This window comes from Hyla sarda, chromosome 10, assembly GCF_029499605.1.
Source record: "Hyla sarda isolate aHylSar1 chromosome 10, aHylSar1.hap1, whole genome shotgun sequence".
Taxonomy (NCBI): Eukaryota; Metazoa; Chordata; class Amphibia; order Anura; family Hylidae; genus Hyla; species Hyla sarda.
In genome coordinates this window covers 7,404,208-7,420,474 of record NC_079198.1, presented here as the reverse complement: position 1 = coordinate 7,420,474, position 16,267 = coordinate 7,404,208, and the positions used below count along the sequence as shown (strand labels likewise).

At 42.5% G+C, this 16,267-nt stretch overlaps 1 protein-coding gene across 1 annotated transcript; it reads right to left on the bottom strand.

Moving 5' to 3' along the window:
• Positions 1–4,330: 4,330 nt before the first annotated feature.
• LOC130294257 (otogelin-like protein) lies at positions 4,331–7,951 on the bottom strand. The gene is made up of 3 exons (XM_056543853.1): positions 7,912–7,951; positions 6,795–6,842; positions 4,331–4,813 (listed from the first exon to the last, which is right to left on the bottom strand). The coding sequence occupies exons 1-3, from the start codon at positions 7,949–7,951 to the stop codon at positions 4,443–4,445; spliced, it is 459 nt and encodes a 152-aa protein (XP_056399828.1). The 3' UTR covers positions 4,331–4,442.
• Between the last annotated feature and the right edge of the window lie 8,316 nt (positions 7,952–16,267).

Genomic DNA, 16,267 nt, shown 5'->3' with positions numbered 1-16,267 from the left:
ACTATATACACCGCAGGAGAAATGCTAGCACAGGCTTCCAGTATCTGTATATACTGCTATATACTACTATATACACCGCAGGAGAAATGCTAGCACAGGCTTTCAGTATCCGTATACACTGCTATATATTACTATACACCACAGGAGAAATGCTAGCACAGGATTCAGTATCTGTATACACTGCTATATACTACTATATACACCGCAGGAGAAATGCTAGCACAGGCTTCCAGTATCCGTATACACTGCTATATACTACTATATACACCGCAGGAGAAATGCTAGCACAGGCTTCCAGTATCCGTATACACTGCTATATACTACTATATACACCGCAGGAGAAATGCTAGCACAGGCTTCCAGTATCCGTATACACTGCTATATACTACTACATACACCGCAGGAGAAATGCTAGCACAGGATTCAGTATCTGTATACACTGCTATATACTACTATATACACCGCAGGAGAAATGCTAGCACAGGCTTCCAGTATACACTGCTATATAGTATTATTTACACCGCAGGAGAAATGCTAGCACAGGCTTCCAGTATCCGTATACACTGCTATATACTACTATATACACCGCAGGAGAAATGCTAGCACAGGCTTCCAGTATCCGTATACACTGCTATATACTACTATATACACCGCAGGAGAAATGCTAGCACAGGCTTCCAGTATCCGTATACACTGCTATATACTACTATATACACCGCAGGAGAAATGCTAGCACAGGTTTCCAGTATCTGTATACACTGCTATATACTACTATATATACCGCAGGAGAAATGCTAGCACAGGCTTCCAGTATCTGTATACACTGCAATATACTACTATATACACCGCAGGAGAAATGCTAGCACAGACTTCCAGTATCTGTATACACTGCTACATACTACTATATACACCACAGGAGAAATGCTAGCACAGGCTTCCAGTATCCGTATACACTGCTATATACTACTATATACACCGCAGGAGAAATGCTAGCACAGGATTCCCAGCTAAAAAGACTGAAACAAGTAACCATTTAGTGGATACACTATCTATTATATCATCTGCTCATACATTTACTGCAAAGACTTATTGTATCAGCTGCATCAAAGAAGGAAACAATATTTTTTCCAGACTGGAATTTCCAGTACTATATATTATATATTTTATGGTTGCCAGAATATAAAGTCTTCCATTTTTACATTTAGGCGATTAATACCACTAGAGCCCAGTGGAGTATTCACCTTTAATATATCTGTGCCAGGATTAGAGTAATTTTACACAATTGTTTTAAATATGTTTAATAAAATTTTTATTAATTGAAGCATCTCTATATTAATTTGGAATTCATTGTGTACCCTTTGGGGTAAAATCCTAGAAGGATTGGTTATATATTCTTTTTATATTATTTTATTCCCGGCCGTTGGGGTTTCAGCATATAACCAACCATATCCTCAGATTTTTGATTTGTGAGCTGCACACATTTTCCCTTTTTTTTTTTTAATGTAGTTTACTTTCACTTTAGACGCGGCGATCAATAGTGCCAGTCTAAAGGGTTAATAGCTATTAGCCACGGTTTGCCTCACATTATGGAAAGGGAGAGGACTCACGATGTACCGGTACGTCCTGAGTCATTAAAGAGTACCTGTCATCAACTAAACTTTCCCTGATCCCCCTCCCCATCTGTCCCTTACTCTAACTATGCCTATCCCTGTGTTTATTGAGGTTTAAAACGCAGTGGAATTACCTTTTTTTATCCCTCTTCATTAGCTCAGGAGCACTGTCTTTCTGAGGGGTGGAAGGAGGCGGGTCCCGGCAGGCATGATGTCACATGAATCCTGGCCGGGAATCTGCTTCTGCCAGTCTTCCTGTATGCTGCTCTCCCTCTGCCGCAGTGTTTCCCAACCAGGGTACCTCCAGCTGTTGCAAAACTACAACTCCCAGCATGCCCAGACAGCCAACAGCGGCATACAGACTAAGTACAGGGGAGGGACGGCATCCTCTGTCTCTCTCCTGTGTCTCTCTGCACTAAAAAGTCAATGCTGAGAACCAGGGGCGGTGGGAGCAAATACAGAGTCAGTAATTAAGATAAATGTCGGGGGGGGGGGGCACAGAGCAGGGAGTGCAGTGAGATAATACAATGGATAAGATAACGTGTGGTGAGGGGCAGGGAGAACACAGAGCAGTGGGGGGGGGGGGAGGTGACTGGCCTCTGTTATATGAGAGGCATGTGTAGGCTTGTAGCTCACAGTGCTGCTCCAGGCTGGGAGTGAGTCCTGAGCTGAGAGTACTGAACTTCCTGTGGAAGGACCAGAGCCCTTTCAGCATTAGTCCTAACAGCTGTACACTTACTATGAAAAGCATAGGAAGCTGCCTGAAGACCAGGCATAGAAGAGAGACCCCTAGTGGCCAAAAGTATAAAATGAAAAAAATGGTATAAATATTAATATTTTTTAATGAAGATATATTACAATATGTCTTTATTAATTATTATAAACAACTTATTAAAAGTTTTTGTTGATGACAGGTACTCTTTAAGGGGTTAACAGATCCTCATAACATCAAGTGCTGTGCAGACAAGGATAAGTGCAGGGGTGTCTTGTAGGACAATTCACAATATGTATCGCCCTACGAGACACCCCTGCACCGATTCTTGTCTGCACAGCACTTGATGTTATGAGGATCTGTTAATAAACCCTTCACTGAAGCATCCTATCGTGTGGTGAGTGCCCTGTTTTCTTGTACTTTTGGATTACATTTTATAGATAGTCAGTTTATAAAAAATGGGGTATTTTACAAAGTCAGTTCATAAATAACGGCTCATTCTTTAGAGTCAGTTCATAAGTAATGGGGCATTCTATAGAGTCATGTCTTCCCTCCTGGATCTTCAACTAGTAGGCTACATTCACACTACTGTTGCACCTCCGTCAAACCCTTTTTTTTTTTTGCTTGATGGCCGTCGTCTTTGACAGGGTGCAATGGGCAACAGCGGGTCCTGATGGACCCCATTATAGTCATAGGGGTCCGTCGGCCGTCAAGCTATATTTTTTCCTGCTATTCTCCCTGGCGGCCCTGACGGCCATCACACTATTGTGTCATAACGGTAGTGTGAAAGGGGCCTTAAATTTAAGTGATATTTTTGAGCAGTGGAAGTATTCAGGAACATCAGCTCAGCTATGATGGGAAGACAATGTAAAGTTACAGAGCGCGGTCACCAAGTACTGAGGTGCATTGTGCATGAGAGTCACTGACGCTCTACTGACTCAATAACTGTAGACACCAAACTTCATTTGGCACTACAATAAGCACGCCAGGAGCTTCATGGAATGGGTGTCCATGGCCTCGCAGCTGCACACGAGCCTTACACCTGCGAGCACAATCCTGTGGACTGGCATAAAGTCACCACCCGACTCAGAGGAAACATGTTCTGTAAAATGGTGGGTCAAGTTACTCTATCTGGTGGCTGATGGACGAGTCTGGGTTTCGCAAATACCAGAAGAACGTAACCTGCCTGACTGCATTGTGCCGAGTGTACAGTTCGGTGGAGGAGGGATGATGCTCTGGGGTTGTATTTAAGGGATCGGCCTTGGCCCTTTGTTCCCATGAAGGGAAATCTTCAAGCCTCAAATACAAAGACTTTTTAGACATTAGAACGATTTCAACAATGTGGGAACAGTTTGGGTTTGACCCTTTTCTTCTCCACCATGACTACGTCCCAGTGCACACACAAGGTCCATAAAGACCATAAAGAACTTATCTGGCCAGAGTCCTGACCTCAACCCCAACCTCTGGGATTAACTAGAATGGAGATTGTAACCCAGGTCTTCTCCTCCAACATCAGTATCTGACCTCACACATGCTCTTGTGGATGCAAAAATTTCCATGGCCACCTCCAACATCTTGTAGAAAGTCTTTTTAGAAGTGTGGGAGCTGTTAGGGAGGGAGGATGACCTTCTTATTCTTGTCTATGTGTCTACAATGGAATGTCCTAAAAGCTCCTGTAGATGGAACATGGAGGGGCCCGATACTTTTACTAATATACCGCAGTGTATGTTTCCAAGCAGCAAAGATTCGAAAATGTAAGTATCGAAAACAATGTAGATTACCAGGAGACCACTGCATATAGACTGAGTAGGAGGAGCCATACTATGTGGGAGGGGCCTGAAGATCATCTTTAAAGGGAAAGGGCCATCAAATTATCCCTTGATTATATACTGTATATACTTTAATGGATTGGTGCTTATTTTCAACACAAGACAAATGAAAATAGAACTCAATACATTTCAATAAACTTTATTTATCCAAAGCAACTCTGACAAACTGACCACTCACATACAACACACATTAAGTTACAATAAGAAATACACACATTCATTTATACATAAATAATATCTACTCCTCCCCCATCTCTGGAATGATGGACCTATGTGACGTCTCGCTCCTCCTTACTGAGTATTCGTCTGGTTCTGACATTCGCTGACCTTGATACAGTCTTGAGGTTTCTTACCAGAGAAGATATAACCCTCCGCACACTGGCAGCGAGGTTTGCACTCTTTATACTCGGCCACCTCGCTGTTTCGGGTCTCACAGGTCAGGGTCTTCTTCACACAGGGGTTGAACACCATGTTCTCCGGGCACTGGACGTTGCACTGGGACACGGGGACGCACTCATTGTTCTGGAGGTAATAGTCCTTCTTGCAGACACAGGCCGGGGCACATTGACTGGTGCAGGAGATCTGTATATGATTGCTCAGGCTGTCACATGTCCCGCCCCAGCAGGGCCGGCAGCCTTGTTCCTGATTGGTCGGGCAGTTCACTAGAGAGAAAAAAGATATATTAAGGGTTAATTATAAAATGTAAAGGGGATGTGATTTCAATTTGATGTTCCAGAAATAGCACCTAAAGATAATAAATGACCCCCCCATCTCAAAAAGGTTGCCTATAAAAAACCTTAAAATTGGACAATTCTTCAAATGTGCAGCTTGTCTCGCGGTCAGGATCTTCATCAATGTGATTGACTGGAGAGCAGTTGCTTTGTCTCGCTATCTATCTATCTCATATCTATCTCATATCTATCCATCTCATATCTATCTCATATCTATCTATCTATCTATCTCATATCTATCTATCTCATATCTATCTATTTATCTCATATCTATCTATCTCATATCTATCTCATATCTATCCATCTCATATCTATCTATCTCATATCTATCTATCTATCTCATATCTATCTGTCTTTCTGTCTATCTATCTATTTATTTATCTATCTGTCTATGTATGTCCGGTGGACACACTCAGCTCATTTCAGTCTCATATAATGTAATGCTTCATTTCTCCTCTGGGGGTGATGTGGGAATATTAAACACTTGCTTCCGTGTTTCATCATAGACAACAGGCGATCACTATGGGTTCCTCCATTAGAACAACCTGTAATCAGCTTTTTTTTTATTTTGGAAGACCCTAACTAAAACAGACCCTAACAGCCCCTTTAATGCAAACCGTCCAATTGAACGAGCCGTCTTGTCTGCTAGTGTCATGTTACAGAGCAGGAGGAGGTGTATAAAGTGATATAATACATATACAGATTTGTGGGGAACAATTTGATATAACTGTATTGAAAATTTAGAAACCAACTCTTCCTGGGATTGGGAGGTAAGTGGGCACTCCAACTCAGTGACTGACAGCTACCTATGTAGTGATACTCACACACGGGGGGGGGCTGTCAACCTTGAATGAGACCACCCTCTACCCCCGGTGGGTGCCTACCACCAGCGTTTTGTCACTCACAGCCCCATCTGAGCTCCGCTCCCTGCTGGCTGCTGTTACTCCTTAACACTGTTTTCTGTTCTCCTTTAGTCACCACCATGCTTGTCTGTGACCTCACCTCTGCCTGACCCCATGTGCACCATATTGCTTTACCTGGGCTGTTGACTATGCTCTCTTGTCTCATCCTCTGGTGTCATGCCCTGGCACCACCTGATCCACTGAGCCAGCCAATACTCATACCAGGGCCAAATTTGTGGAGTGACCCGGTGCCCTCTAGCAACAGAAGTCTAGTCTCACGGATAAAGAAGATGAGACAGGAAAATCTTTATTTTCTTAGCGGGTACATTGTGTGCAGGGGAGTGGACTGTCGGGAACGACTTGGGGCAACAGACCATATCGCGTGTCTGCGCTTCCTAAGGCCCTTCAGGGCCTCAGAAAGCCCAGACGCACGATACGCTCTGTTGCCCCAAGTCGTTCCCGGTAGTACGCTCATGCGCAAATGACGTACCCACTAAGAAAATAAAGATTCTCCAGCATCAAGATTAACCGGTCAGTGCTCAGCATTTTCATCTACTTTTTCCGTGCATACCTCTGTTCTAGCTCTATTATGTAGTAACGCTAAATACTTGGTGAAGTTATAGGTTCATTACATTATTGTAATCTAAGCCGCCAAATGGTTCTATGCTATTGTCTGATAAATGTGGATAGAGAGGTGCTGTGATCTGCAACATTTCTGACAGAGACTGTTACTAGAAGTCTAGTCTCTACATCCTGGAGTACGATGATGGGTGAAAACCTAGAGGATGCAGAGACTCCGCTCTCGTATTTGGCCCAAGGTCAACCCAAATCGGCATCATGGTGGGTCCACACCAAGGTTTTGTTCCACACCCATTGGACTCTTAATCCCAGAAAGAGAAGGGATTTTAATCAATTTATACTAAATGCAACTGGTCAATCTGCTCTATAACATGGTGCTGCGGTATTATTCATGGTGAAAACATCTATCCAAAACATAACGTCCTACTCACATACAACGTTCCTGGCGTTCAACTTTTCCACGAACACAGCAGAAAATGCTGTAACAGAAAAAAGAGATTAATTTATAGAATCTATTTCCTTTTCCCCATGTCCAAAGCAGAAATTCATATTCTTAAACATTTGTTGTTCACTTGGGGGAAATAGTGTTGAGCACGAATACCCGTAATGCAAATTTTTATCACGAATATCGGCACTTCGCGATTTCGCGAATATTTGGAATATAGTGTTATATATTCATAATGACAAATATTCGTTTTTTCTTAGTTTTTTTTCACATGCAAATTTTATGTGGAATTTTCGCATGGAAAAAAAGTGAACAAACTTAGCGAATATGCGAATTTTGGGAACATAGGACACATAATCATCAATATATTCATGAAATATCGCAAATTCGAATATGGCCCCTGCCGCTCATCACTAGAAAGGAATCCAAGGGACCCACTGTGCAGGTTCTTTTTTAGGGAAGTTCCATGTATATTTTCATTTGTTCCTCCAATAGTTTATTTGGGAAAAAGCCAATCAATGGCGAAACGTTAGGCAGGAGGGACATAAATTTTAGCTCAGCACTGTGACATTGGATTCAAGAGTTATACAGGGAATGTTGTACAGCTAATACATACCAATGCTGGACGCATGGTACATTGAAAGCGTAAATAGTGGCTCTCAAGCCAGCTACCTGTTTAACACAATACCAGAATAAAATCAGCTTATCCTGTGGTAAAGGTATTTTTAAGATTTGCTTATTTCATTTTTATTTATTTTTTAAAAAGCTTTTTACTTTTTTATGCTTTTTTTCCCAAAGTCAAGAAGAATGATTTTACTAACAGCTAAATGGTTTCTTTTGACACCAATTGTTGACACGTTTCAGGTGCACATGGCACCCTTACTCATGTGAAAATGTTTAGACACAGTTATGCTTAGATTTCATTTTATTTTAAGCCTGGCTGTGTCTAAATATATGAGTAAGGGTCTGTGAGCACCTAAAACGCGTCACTTTATTCCCCCTTTTTTTTTGTATCCTGCACATTTTATGATATGAAACAAACCTCTAATCACTGCATTAGACTCTTTTTAATAGGAACATTTCAGTAACTTATACCAACTTACCGAACATAACCAGCGAAACCAGGACTCCGCGGCTCATCATCTTGGTATATATCTGAGAAAACTAAGAGAAAAATATTTATTTATTTATTTTTACAAATATCTTTTACAGTTTAGTTTAACTCTTGTGTTTTTGTCCACCGGGACAAAGAAAGGGTGATATCTGACAAAGCTCATAGTGGGGAGAAGGGCCACTGATCATGACCAGGAAGATGGATATGTGGGGATATGTTCTGGAGTCTCCACCAACTTACGGACCTACAGACTGGGTGGACATTTCTGGCTCAGGTATCTCCATAATTCCCAAAGACTATGGCAGAGAGGACCAGACACAAGCACCTACCATAGATTTAGATTAGTTTGGGAAATGTTTACCTGTTGTCCACAGGGAACTGGGCAAGACTTTAAAGGGGTACTCCAGTGGAAAACTTTTTTTTTTTTTTTTTAAATCAACTGGTGCCAGAAAGTTAAACAGATTTGTAAATCTAATAAAATCTTAATCCTTCCAATACTTATTAACTGCTGGCTGAATACTACAGAGGAAATTGTTTTCTTTTTGGAACACAGAGCTCTCTGCTGACATCACGAGCAAAGTGCTCTCTGCTGACATCTCTCTCCATTTTAGGAACTGTCCAGAGTAGCATATGTTTGCTATGGGGATTTTCTCCTACTCTGGACAGTTCCTAAAATGGACAGAGATGCCAGCAGAGAGCACTGTGCTTGTGATGTCAGCAGAGAGCTCTGTGTTCCAAAATGAAAAGAACTTCCTCTGTAGTATTCAGCAGCTAATAAGTACTGGAAGGATTAAGACTCTTTTAATAGAAGTAATTTACAAATCTGTTTAACTTTCTGGCACCAGTAGATTTAAAGGGAAAAAAAAGTTTTCCACCGGAGTACCCTTTTAATCAATGGACTCTCCAAATTAAAAACTGTTCTAAATAACCCCCTTTTAAGCTCTTTAACATTAAAAGAGTAGTCTGATGGAAAATAACTTATCTCTTGTTCGGAGCCCTGCGTCAAAACCCCAGCTCAAAGTGGGGGCCGCCATGCCCCCTCCATATATCTTTATGGAAAAGCCATTTGGCTATCTTTGGCTCTCCCACAAACATATATGAAGGGGGTGTGGTGGCCTCCGCTACAGGCACAGGGGAGAGCCAGGGCTCCGTACAGGAGATTGCAGGGGGTCCCCAGCGCTCGGACCCCCTGCAATCTAAAACGTATCCCCTATCCTGCCGGGATAAGTTTTTTTTTTTTTTTTTTTGCATTAGACTACACCTTTAAGACACTTTAAGTGCACTGATATCCCTCACCTATGGTTGGGGTCAGAAGGCTTTAGTAAGCATTAGGGTCCCTTTAAGGTGTTATCCAGGAATAGAAAAACAGAGCTACTTTTCTTCAAAAACAGCTCCCCGTCTGTCTCCAGGATGGGTGTGGTTCTGCAACTCAGTTCCATTGAAGTGAATGGAGCCAAGTTGTAAAACCACACCCAACCTGGAGACAGACATTGAGCTATTTTTTTTTAAAGAAATTAGCTCTTTTTTGGGATTCCTGGATAACCCCTTTAACCTTAAAGGGGTACTCCGGTGAAAAACTTTTTTTTAAATGAACTGGTGCCAGAAAGTTAAACAGATTTGTAAATTTGTAAATTACTTCTATTAATAAATCTTAATCCTTCCAGTACTTTTTAGGGGGCTATATACTACAAAGGAAATGCTTTTCTTTTTGGATTTCCCTGATATCATGACCACAGTGCTCTCTGCTGACCTCTACTGTCCATTTTGGAACTGTCCAGAGCAGAAGAAAATCCCCATAGAAAACATATGCTGCTCTGGACAGTTCCTAAAATGGACTGGAAAGATCAGCAGAGAGGACTGTAGTTGTGGCAGAAGAGAAATCCAAAAAGAAAAGCATTTCCTCTGTAGTATACAGCTCATAAAATGTATTGGAAGGATTAAGATTTTTTAATAGAAATAATTTACAAATCTGTTTAACTTTCTGGAACCAGTTGATTTAAAAAAAAAAAAAAAAAAGTTTTCCATGGAAGTGCCCCTTTAAGTCTTGTTCTGATGGCTGCAATCTAGAGGGATTGTCCTGAAACAAATCCCCAAAAAGTTTTGGATTCCATTTGTACTGAATCATCAATCCACGGACGCAAGCCTATGGACCCAGTCTACTGGATTTTCATAAGGTCAACAACTTAGAACTAATGTTCAAATAGAGATAATCTACATCCTTCTACATCTTCATGTGTCTGAATATGTTGTTGTCCCCAGAGATGATACCAGACGCAATGGAAGAGGATACAGCTAAATGACAGGATACTTTAGAACAGTGGTCTCGAACCAAGGCCTACCTGATGTTGCAAAACTTCAACTCCCAGCATTCCTGGACAGACAAACACCTGTCTGCCTCCACCAGAGGATCCACACTGACCATGAAAGGTAAATCAAGGCTTCCCTTTTGCAAAACTTCAACGCCCAGCATGCCCAGACAGCCGTTGGCTGTCCGGGCATGTTGGGAGTTGAAGTTTTGTAACATCCGGTAGGCCCCAGTTCGAGACCACTTAGGTTAGAAAGATATAAAGCCATGTAAAGTCTCCATGATATCTGTACCTGAGTAAGAAGTTCTATGATCTCCGCTGCTGGTGGATGTGATGGTGAGGCTTCTGTTCACACTATTTATATTCTCTTCTCTTATATGAATCATCCTCTAATGATCTAAATTAATTGACCGACGTTATGACGTGGCAACCTACTTATTAGTGATGACTGGGCTCGGCTCTATTGTTTCTACCACTGAATAAATTATCGAAACGTCTTCAGGAATGTCATGAATTATTGTGTCAGTGGTTCAGATTACACAGATATCATGTGATGTCTACACAGGACACGTGCCAGGAATGAGGGTGACGTATAATGGGGATTGATGGGCGGCGGTGATAGAAGAATCCGGTAACTTACTTATTGGAAAATCAATTCTATAAATTCTCTGATTGGATTAAAGTTGGATTGGATTGGACACCCCTACTATACAGAGGTTTTGTGATTGGGCTTTCTACTCTTGCTAGGCATATGTGTTATGCAATCGGTGATAGATGTGTGGGCGGGTGTTAGAAAGTCTGTGAAGCGGTCCACAATCTGTCTAAGCAGTGGGGAGATGTGCAAATAAACTGTGTCCCCGTCTACCTGAGAGAGGGTAGTGGGATTGGAGTGAGAGGGAGTGGGCTGTAAAACAGAAAACGGTGTCCCCATGTGTATATTTAGACTTGCAGCTGGCTATCTAGGTTTCCTGTGAGTGGTATATCCCTTCACCAGCGTTCCTTTTACCCTTTGATATTTCCATATGACCTAACCTGACCTCTGTTTGTGACCTGACCTAGCACATGCTTGCTCACTTTGTACTGCGCCATCCTCTAGGTTGGCCCTTGCTTGTCCTAATTCTATTTCATATTCTGCTTTTGTACTACGCTCCCTTCTAGGTTTTGACTCTCTTGCTTTTCATGGTTTACCCTTTGTCTGCTGATTTCGCTACTTTCTTGCCTGGTGTGTTGCTGACCTGACTATCCTTGATGCTTTCTGAACTTATTCTAGACTACGGGCCGTAGCCTAGTTGAAGGCCCCTGTTCCTTGTCGATCATCCAAGTAGTGAAGGACAAAGGTTTATGGAGAGCTTAGATGGCACTGCTCACTACCCTGCCTGACAGCATATATACACCTAGGCAACATGTGTTCTTACTGGAATCATGTGAGGATAAAGTGTATCAAGTCTTGATCTCCAAGAAGGAGGTGTTTGTCTTTATCAGAGGAGGATAACAAAGCTGAACAAGGGTTCCACTGCAATACACTAATTTATTTTGTGTCATAGGGTTGGAGTCAGTGCTGGATGGCTGCCACGTCAAAGTTTTCCTGCATACATTCCTACGAGTATTGTGATGCAAACAGGTGTTGTGTGCGTAGAAGTATACATATTGGGGCTGGTTTGGATGTATGGGGGACATGGTAGTGGGGGGCTGGTTTGGATGTATGGGGGACATGGTAGTGGGGGGCTGGTATGGATGTATGGGGGATAGGGTGCTGGGGGGGTTGTGTGGATGTATAGGGAACATGCTCATGGGCGCTGGTGTTGATATATGGCTGACAAGCTAATGAGGGGTTGGTGTGCATGTATGGGGGGATATGCTGATGGTAGGGCTTGTGTGGATGTATGGGGACATGCTCATGGGGGGCTGGTGTGGATGTATGGGGACATGTTCATGGGGGCTGGTGTTAATGTATAAACAACATGCTCATGGGGGGGGCTGGTGTGGACGTATGGGGGCATGCTGATTGGGGGCTTGTGTGGATGTATGGGGGACATGTTAATGGGGGTCTGGTATAGATGTACAGGGGTTATGCTGATGGGGGTCTGGTGTGGATGTATGTTCAGTATGTGACAGGATTTTATTATTTACTGGCTGAATACCAAAGGAGGAAGCTTTTGACTTCATATCCCGTCCTCATATATTGTTGTCATATCCCAACCCCATATCCCGTCCTCATATCCCAACCTCCAATTCCGTCATCATATCTCGACCTCATATCCCGTCCTCATATCCCGTCCTCACATCCCGACCTCCTATCCTGTCCTCCTATCTCGACCTCCTATCTCGACCTCCTATCCTGACCTCCTATCCTGACCTCCTATCCTGTCCTCCTATCCCGTCCTCCTATCTCGACCTCCTATCTCGACCTCCTATCCTGACCTCCTATCCTGACCTCCTATCCCGACCTCCTATCCCATCCTCCTATCCCAACCTCCTATCCCGATCTCCTATCCCGACCTCCTATCCCGTCCTCCTATCTCAACCTCCTATCACGACCTCCTATCATGACCTCCTATCTTGTCCTCCTAACTCGACCTCCTATCCCATCCACCTATCCCGTCCTCCTATCCCGGTCCTGCTATCCTGTCCTCCTATCCCAACCTCCTATCCCATCCTCCTATATTGGCCTGTAATATGTGTACCGGGTATTGAAATATCTCCAGCCGTACAGAAGTTATGTGGGAACATACATTTCCCATTGATTTGCATGGGACTTTACACAAAAACCCCGACCCTCACAAATGGGGTTAGTTAAGGGTCAAATTAACTATCCTATATTTTAAGTGGACATATAAGTAACATGTGACCAAGTAATATCAAAATATCTTCCGTTTGGAAGTTATGCAGTAACTTATATTTCCCATAGACTTGTATGGGACTTTAAACATAAACCCCGCCCCTAGCAAATGGTGGTGAGTAAGGGTTAAATTACCTATCCTATGTTTGTTGTTGACATATAAGTAACATGTGTGACAAGTTTCATGTTAATATCTTTACCCATTTGTAAGTTTTCGTGGAACATACACACACGTTGAGTTTTACATATATATATATTGTTCACATATTTAGGGTAAGGATCTGATGACAATATGAGGAGCCGATCTTTTCTGGGTGTCAGATTTAGCAGAGGGCGGTCTAGACCAGATAAAGAAGAAAAAGACTACAGAGAAGACGTCACCTGTCTGTCACTTATATCATATCTTTGTGCGGCTGTGGGGGGGGGGGGGGTTGTTCAATATAAACCTTTAGTAGTGTTTACTCCTTGTGGATGCAAACCTGATCTGGTCATGTGATGGACCTCCCCCCCTCCCCCCCATCCCAACATTCTGATGAAAGTCCTTAATGGGGCTGCTTATTGTAACTCCCTAATAGACCTATGAACATTACACCACATTTGTCCATGGGCCATGATGGAAATCCCAAATAAAAGGAAAAAATTCAACATTTAGGGTAAATATATTTTTTATTTTGTTGGCATCAAAAGCACAAGAGTTGAGTAAACAAAGTAAAACCACAAATAATCAGAAAATGAAACAACTGTTGGAACAAAACAAGACACGAGCATGAAGATCTCAAGTTCAGTGTCCATACAAAGTGCTCGTCTATAAGGATCTTGTATTATAATATCCTGACGTATCCAGTGATGGACGTACAATGACCTTCATCTCCTATTATCAGACTGATTTATAGGTTTCTTCCAATACAAGTATTTTTGACAATATGATCAGCTTTCCCGTGAACTGACTGACCTTGAGATAAAGGGGTTCTCCAGAATTGGAAGAACATTGCTGCTATATTCCAGAAACAGCTCCACTGAAGTCAATACCACACTCAACCTTTGGCAGGAAATAGCCATTTTGTCTTATCCTGGACATAGCCTTGAAACATCACTACTGTAGTTTCTAAACCTAAAAGGCGTACTCCACTGCCCAACGTTTGGAGCAAACTGTTCCGAACGCTGGAGCCGGCATCGGGAGCTCGTGATGTTCTAGCCCCGCCCTCTTATGACGCCACACACGCACTGAGCAGCGGAGTACCCCTTTAATGCCTGATAACTCTATTGAAGACTATGGCTGCTCCTAGAATCCAGACTGATAGACATCTCATATCTGTCTATCTACTGTATCTCATATCTATCTATCTATCTATGCTGCAGAGGAAGTTGCGTAGTTCTTTCCAGTCTGACCACAGTGCTCTCTACTGACACCTCTGTCCATCTCAGGAACTGTCCAGAGCAGGAGAGGTTTGCTCTGGGGATTTGCTCCTACTTTGGACAGTTCTTGACATGTTCAGAGGTGTCTGCAGAGAGCACTGTGGTCAGGCAGAAAAGAACTACACAACTTCCTGTGGAGAATATAGCAGCTGATAAGTACTGGAAGAATTAAGATTTTTTTTAATAGAAGTAATTTACAAATCTTTTAACTTTCTGAATATGAAAAAAATAGTTTTCCACCAAAGCACCACTTTCAGACTACAATGTCCATGTCAATGTCTATGATTGACCTCCAGGACTATCTATGGTTATAATGTACTACTCACCACCACCACCACACCAAGAAACCAGTTATGCAAAGTTAGGCTGGGTTCACACCACGTTTTTCAAATACGGTTACCGTATACGATTTTCCGCTAAAAAACGTATGGCAAAACCCGTATGCAACCTTATACAACCGTATGACTCCAAATTAAAACGTATACGGTTTTCCCCCGTACGGTTCTATCCGTTTGCATCAGTTTTTGCCAACGGTTTTGCTATTTTGTTGGAATTAGTTTTCCAGCAATTTAATAAAGTTACTATTGTTCTATTGAAATTCCAATCTGCGCATGTGTCAACTCCAAAAACGGATTAGAAAAACTGTGTGCAACCGTATTCTGAAATTCTGTGTACGGTTCTCATAGACAACAATGTTAAAAGAACCGCATACGGTTTTCCAACCGGAGGCAAAAACGTGGTCAACAGCGTTTTTGCCTACAGTTGAAAAATCGGCAAAACCGTATCCGAGGGAAAACGGATGCAACCGTACACAACATTTGGAATACGGTTTACAATGCATTCTCTATGCATATGGTTTTGGATACGGTCGTATACGTTTTTTTGCGGAAAACCGTATACGGTTACCATATTTGAAAAACGTGGTGTGAACCCAGCCTTATTCATTTTGTGAGTTTTGACGCCAAAAGGAACATCAAAGTCACCGACTATTGAGATGACCAGAAATATCATCTCAGACCTTTGAGACTTCAATGGGATCTTTTGGAGTGATCGTCAAGCATTGTATAATCTTTATACATACTGGGACCGGAGCATTAGACAGAATATACCCATTATTACAGACACATCGGGGCTGGCAGGGTTTGAATAGTACTGATTTTCCATTCCTAGTGGCGCAGGTTTTCCGGTATGATGGGACACAGGGGTCAAAATGCATGTTTGGAGGGCAAAGGACATTGCAACTGGACACCGGAACACAGACATTGGAGGTTGCCGACTGGAAGACATAACCGTCCATACAATCACATCCATAGAATAAAGGCTTTACACAGGCTTCTGTTGTGCTGTTGAGGTTGTCGCAATTGTTGTAGCACATACGCATTTTGCCATGGATTTGGTATTGACCAAGGCACTCAACTATAAGGACACAAATATACAAACAATAATAGTGAGATAAAATAAGATATTTTCAGAAAATGTCATGCGTTTTATTACTAATTTTAGAAGTAAAGTCCCAAATTATACAGAAAGATTCCTAGTCGTCCTTTGTCTAAATCAGTGGTCTCAGACTGTGGCCCTCCAACGGCTGTCCGGGCATGCTGGGAGTTGAAGTTTTGCACCATCTGGAGGGCCACAGTTTGAGACCACTGATCTAAATGTAGGAGACAAGTCTGGGGTCGGTGGTGGATCAATAGTGTGTACAGTGACCGGATCCGGCTAGAAGTTGTGAAAACAGGGAGCTCCCGTATCCCGGCCAGATCCCGCCAGACCCGGCGCGCATCTCT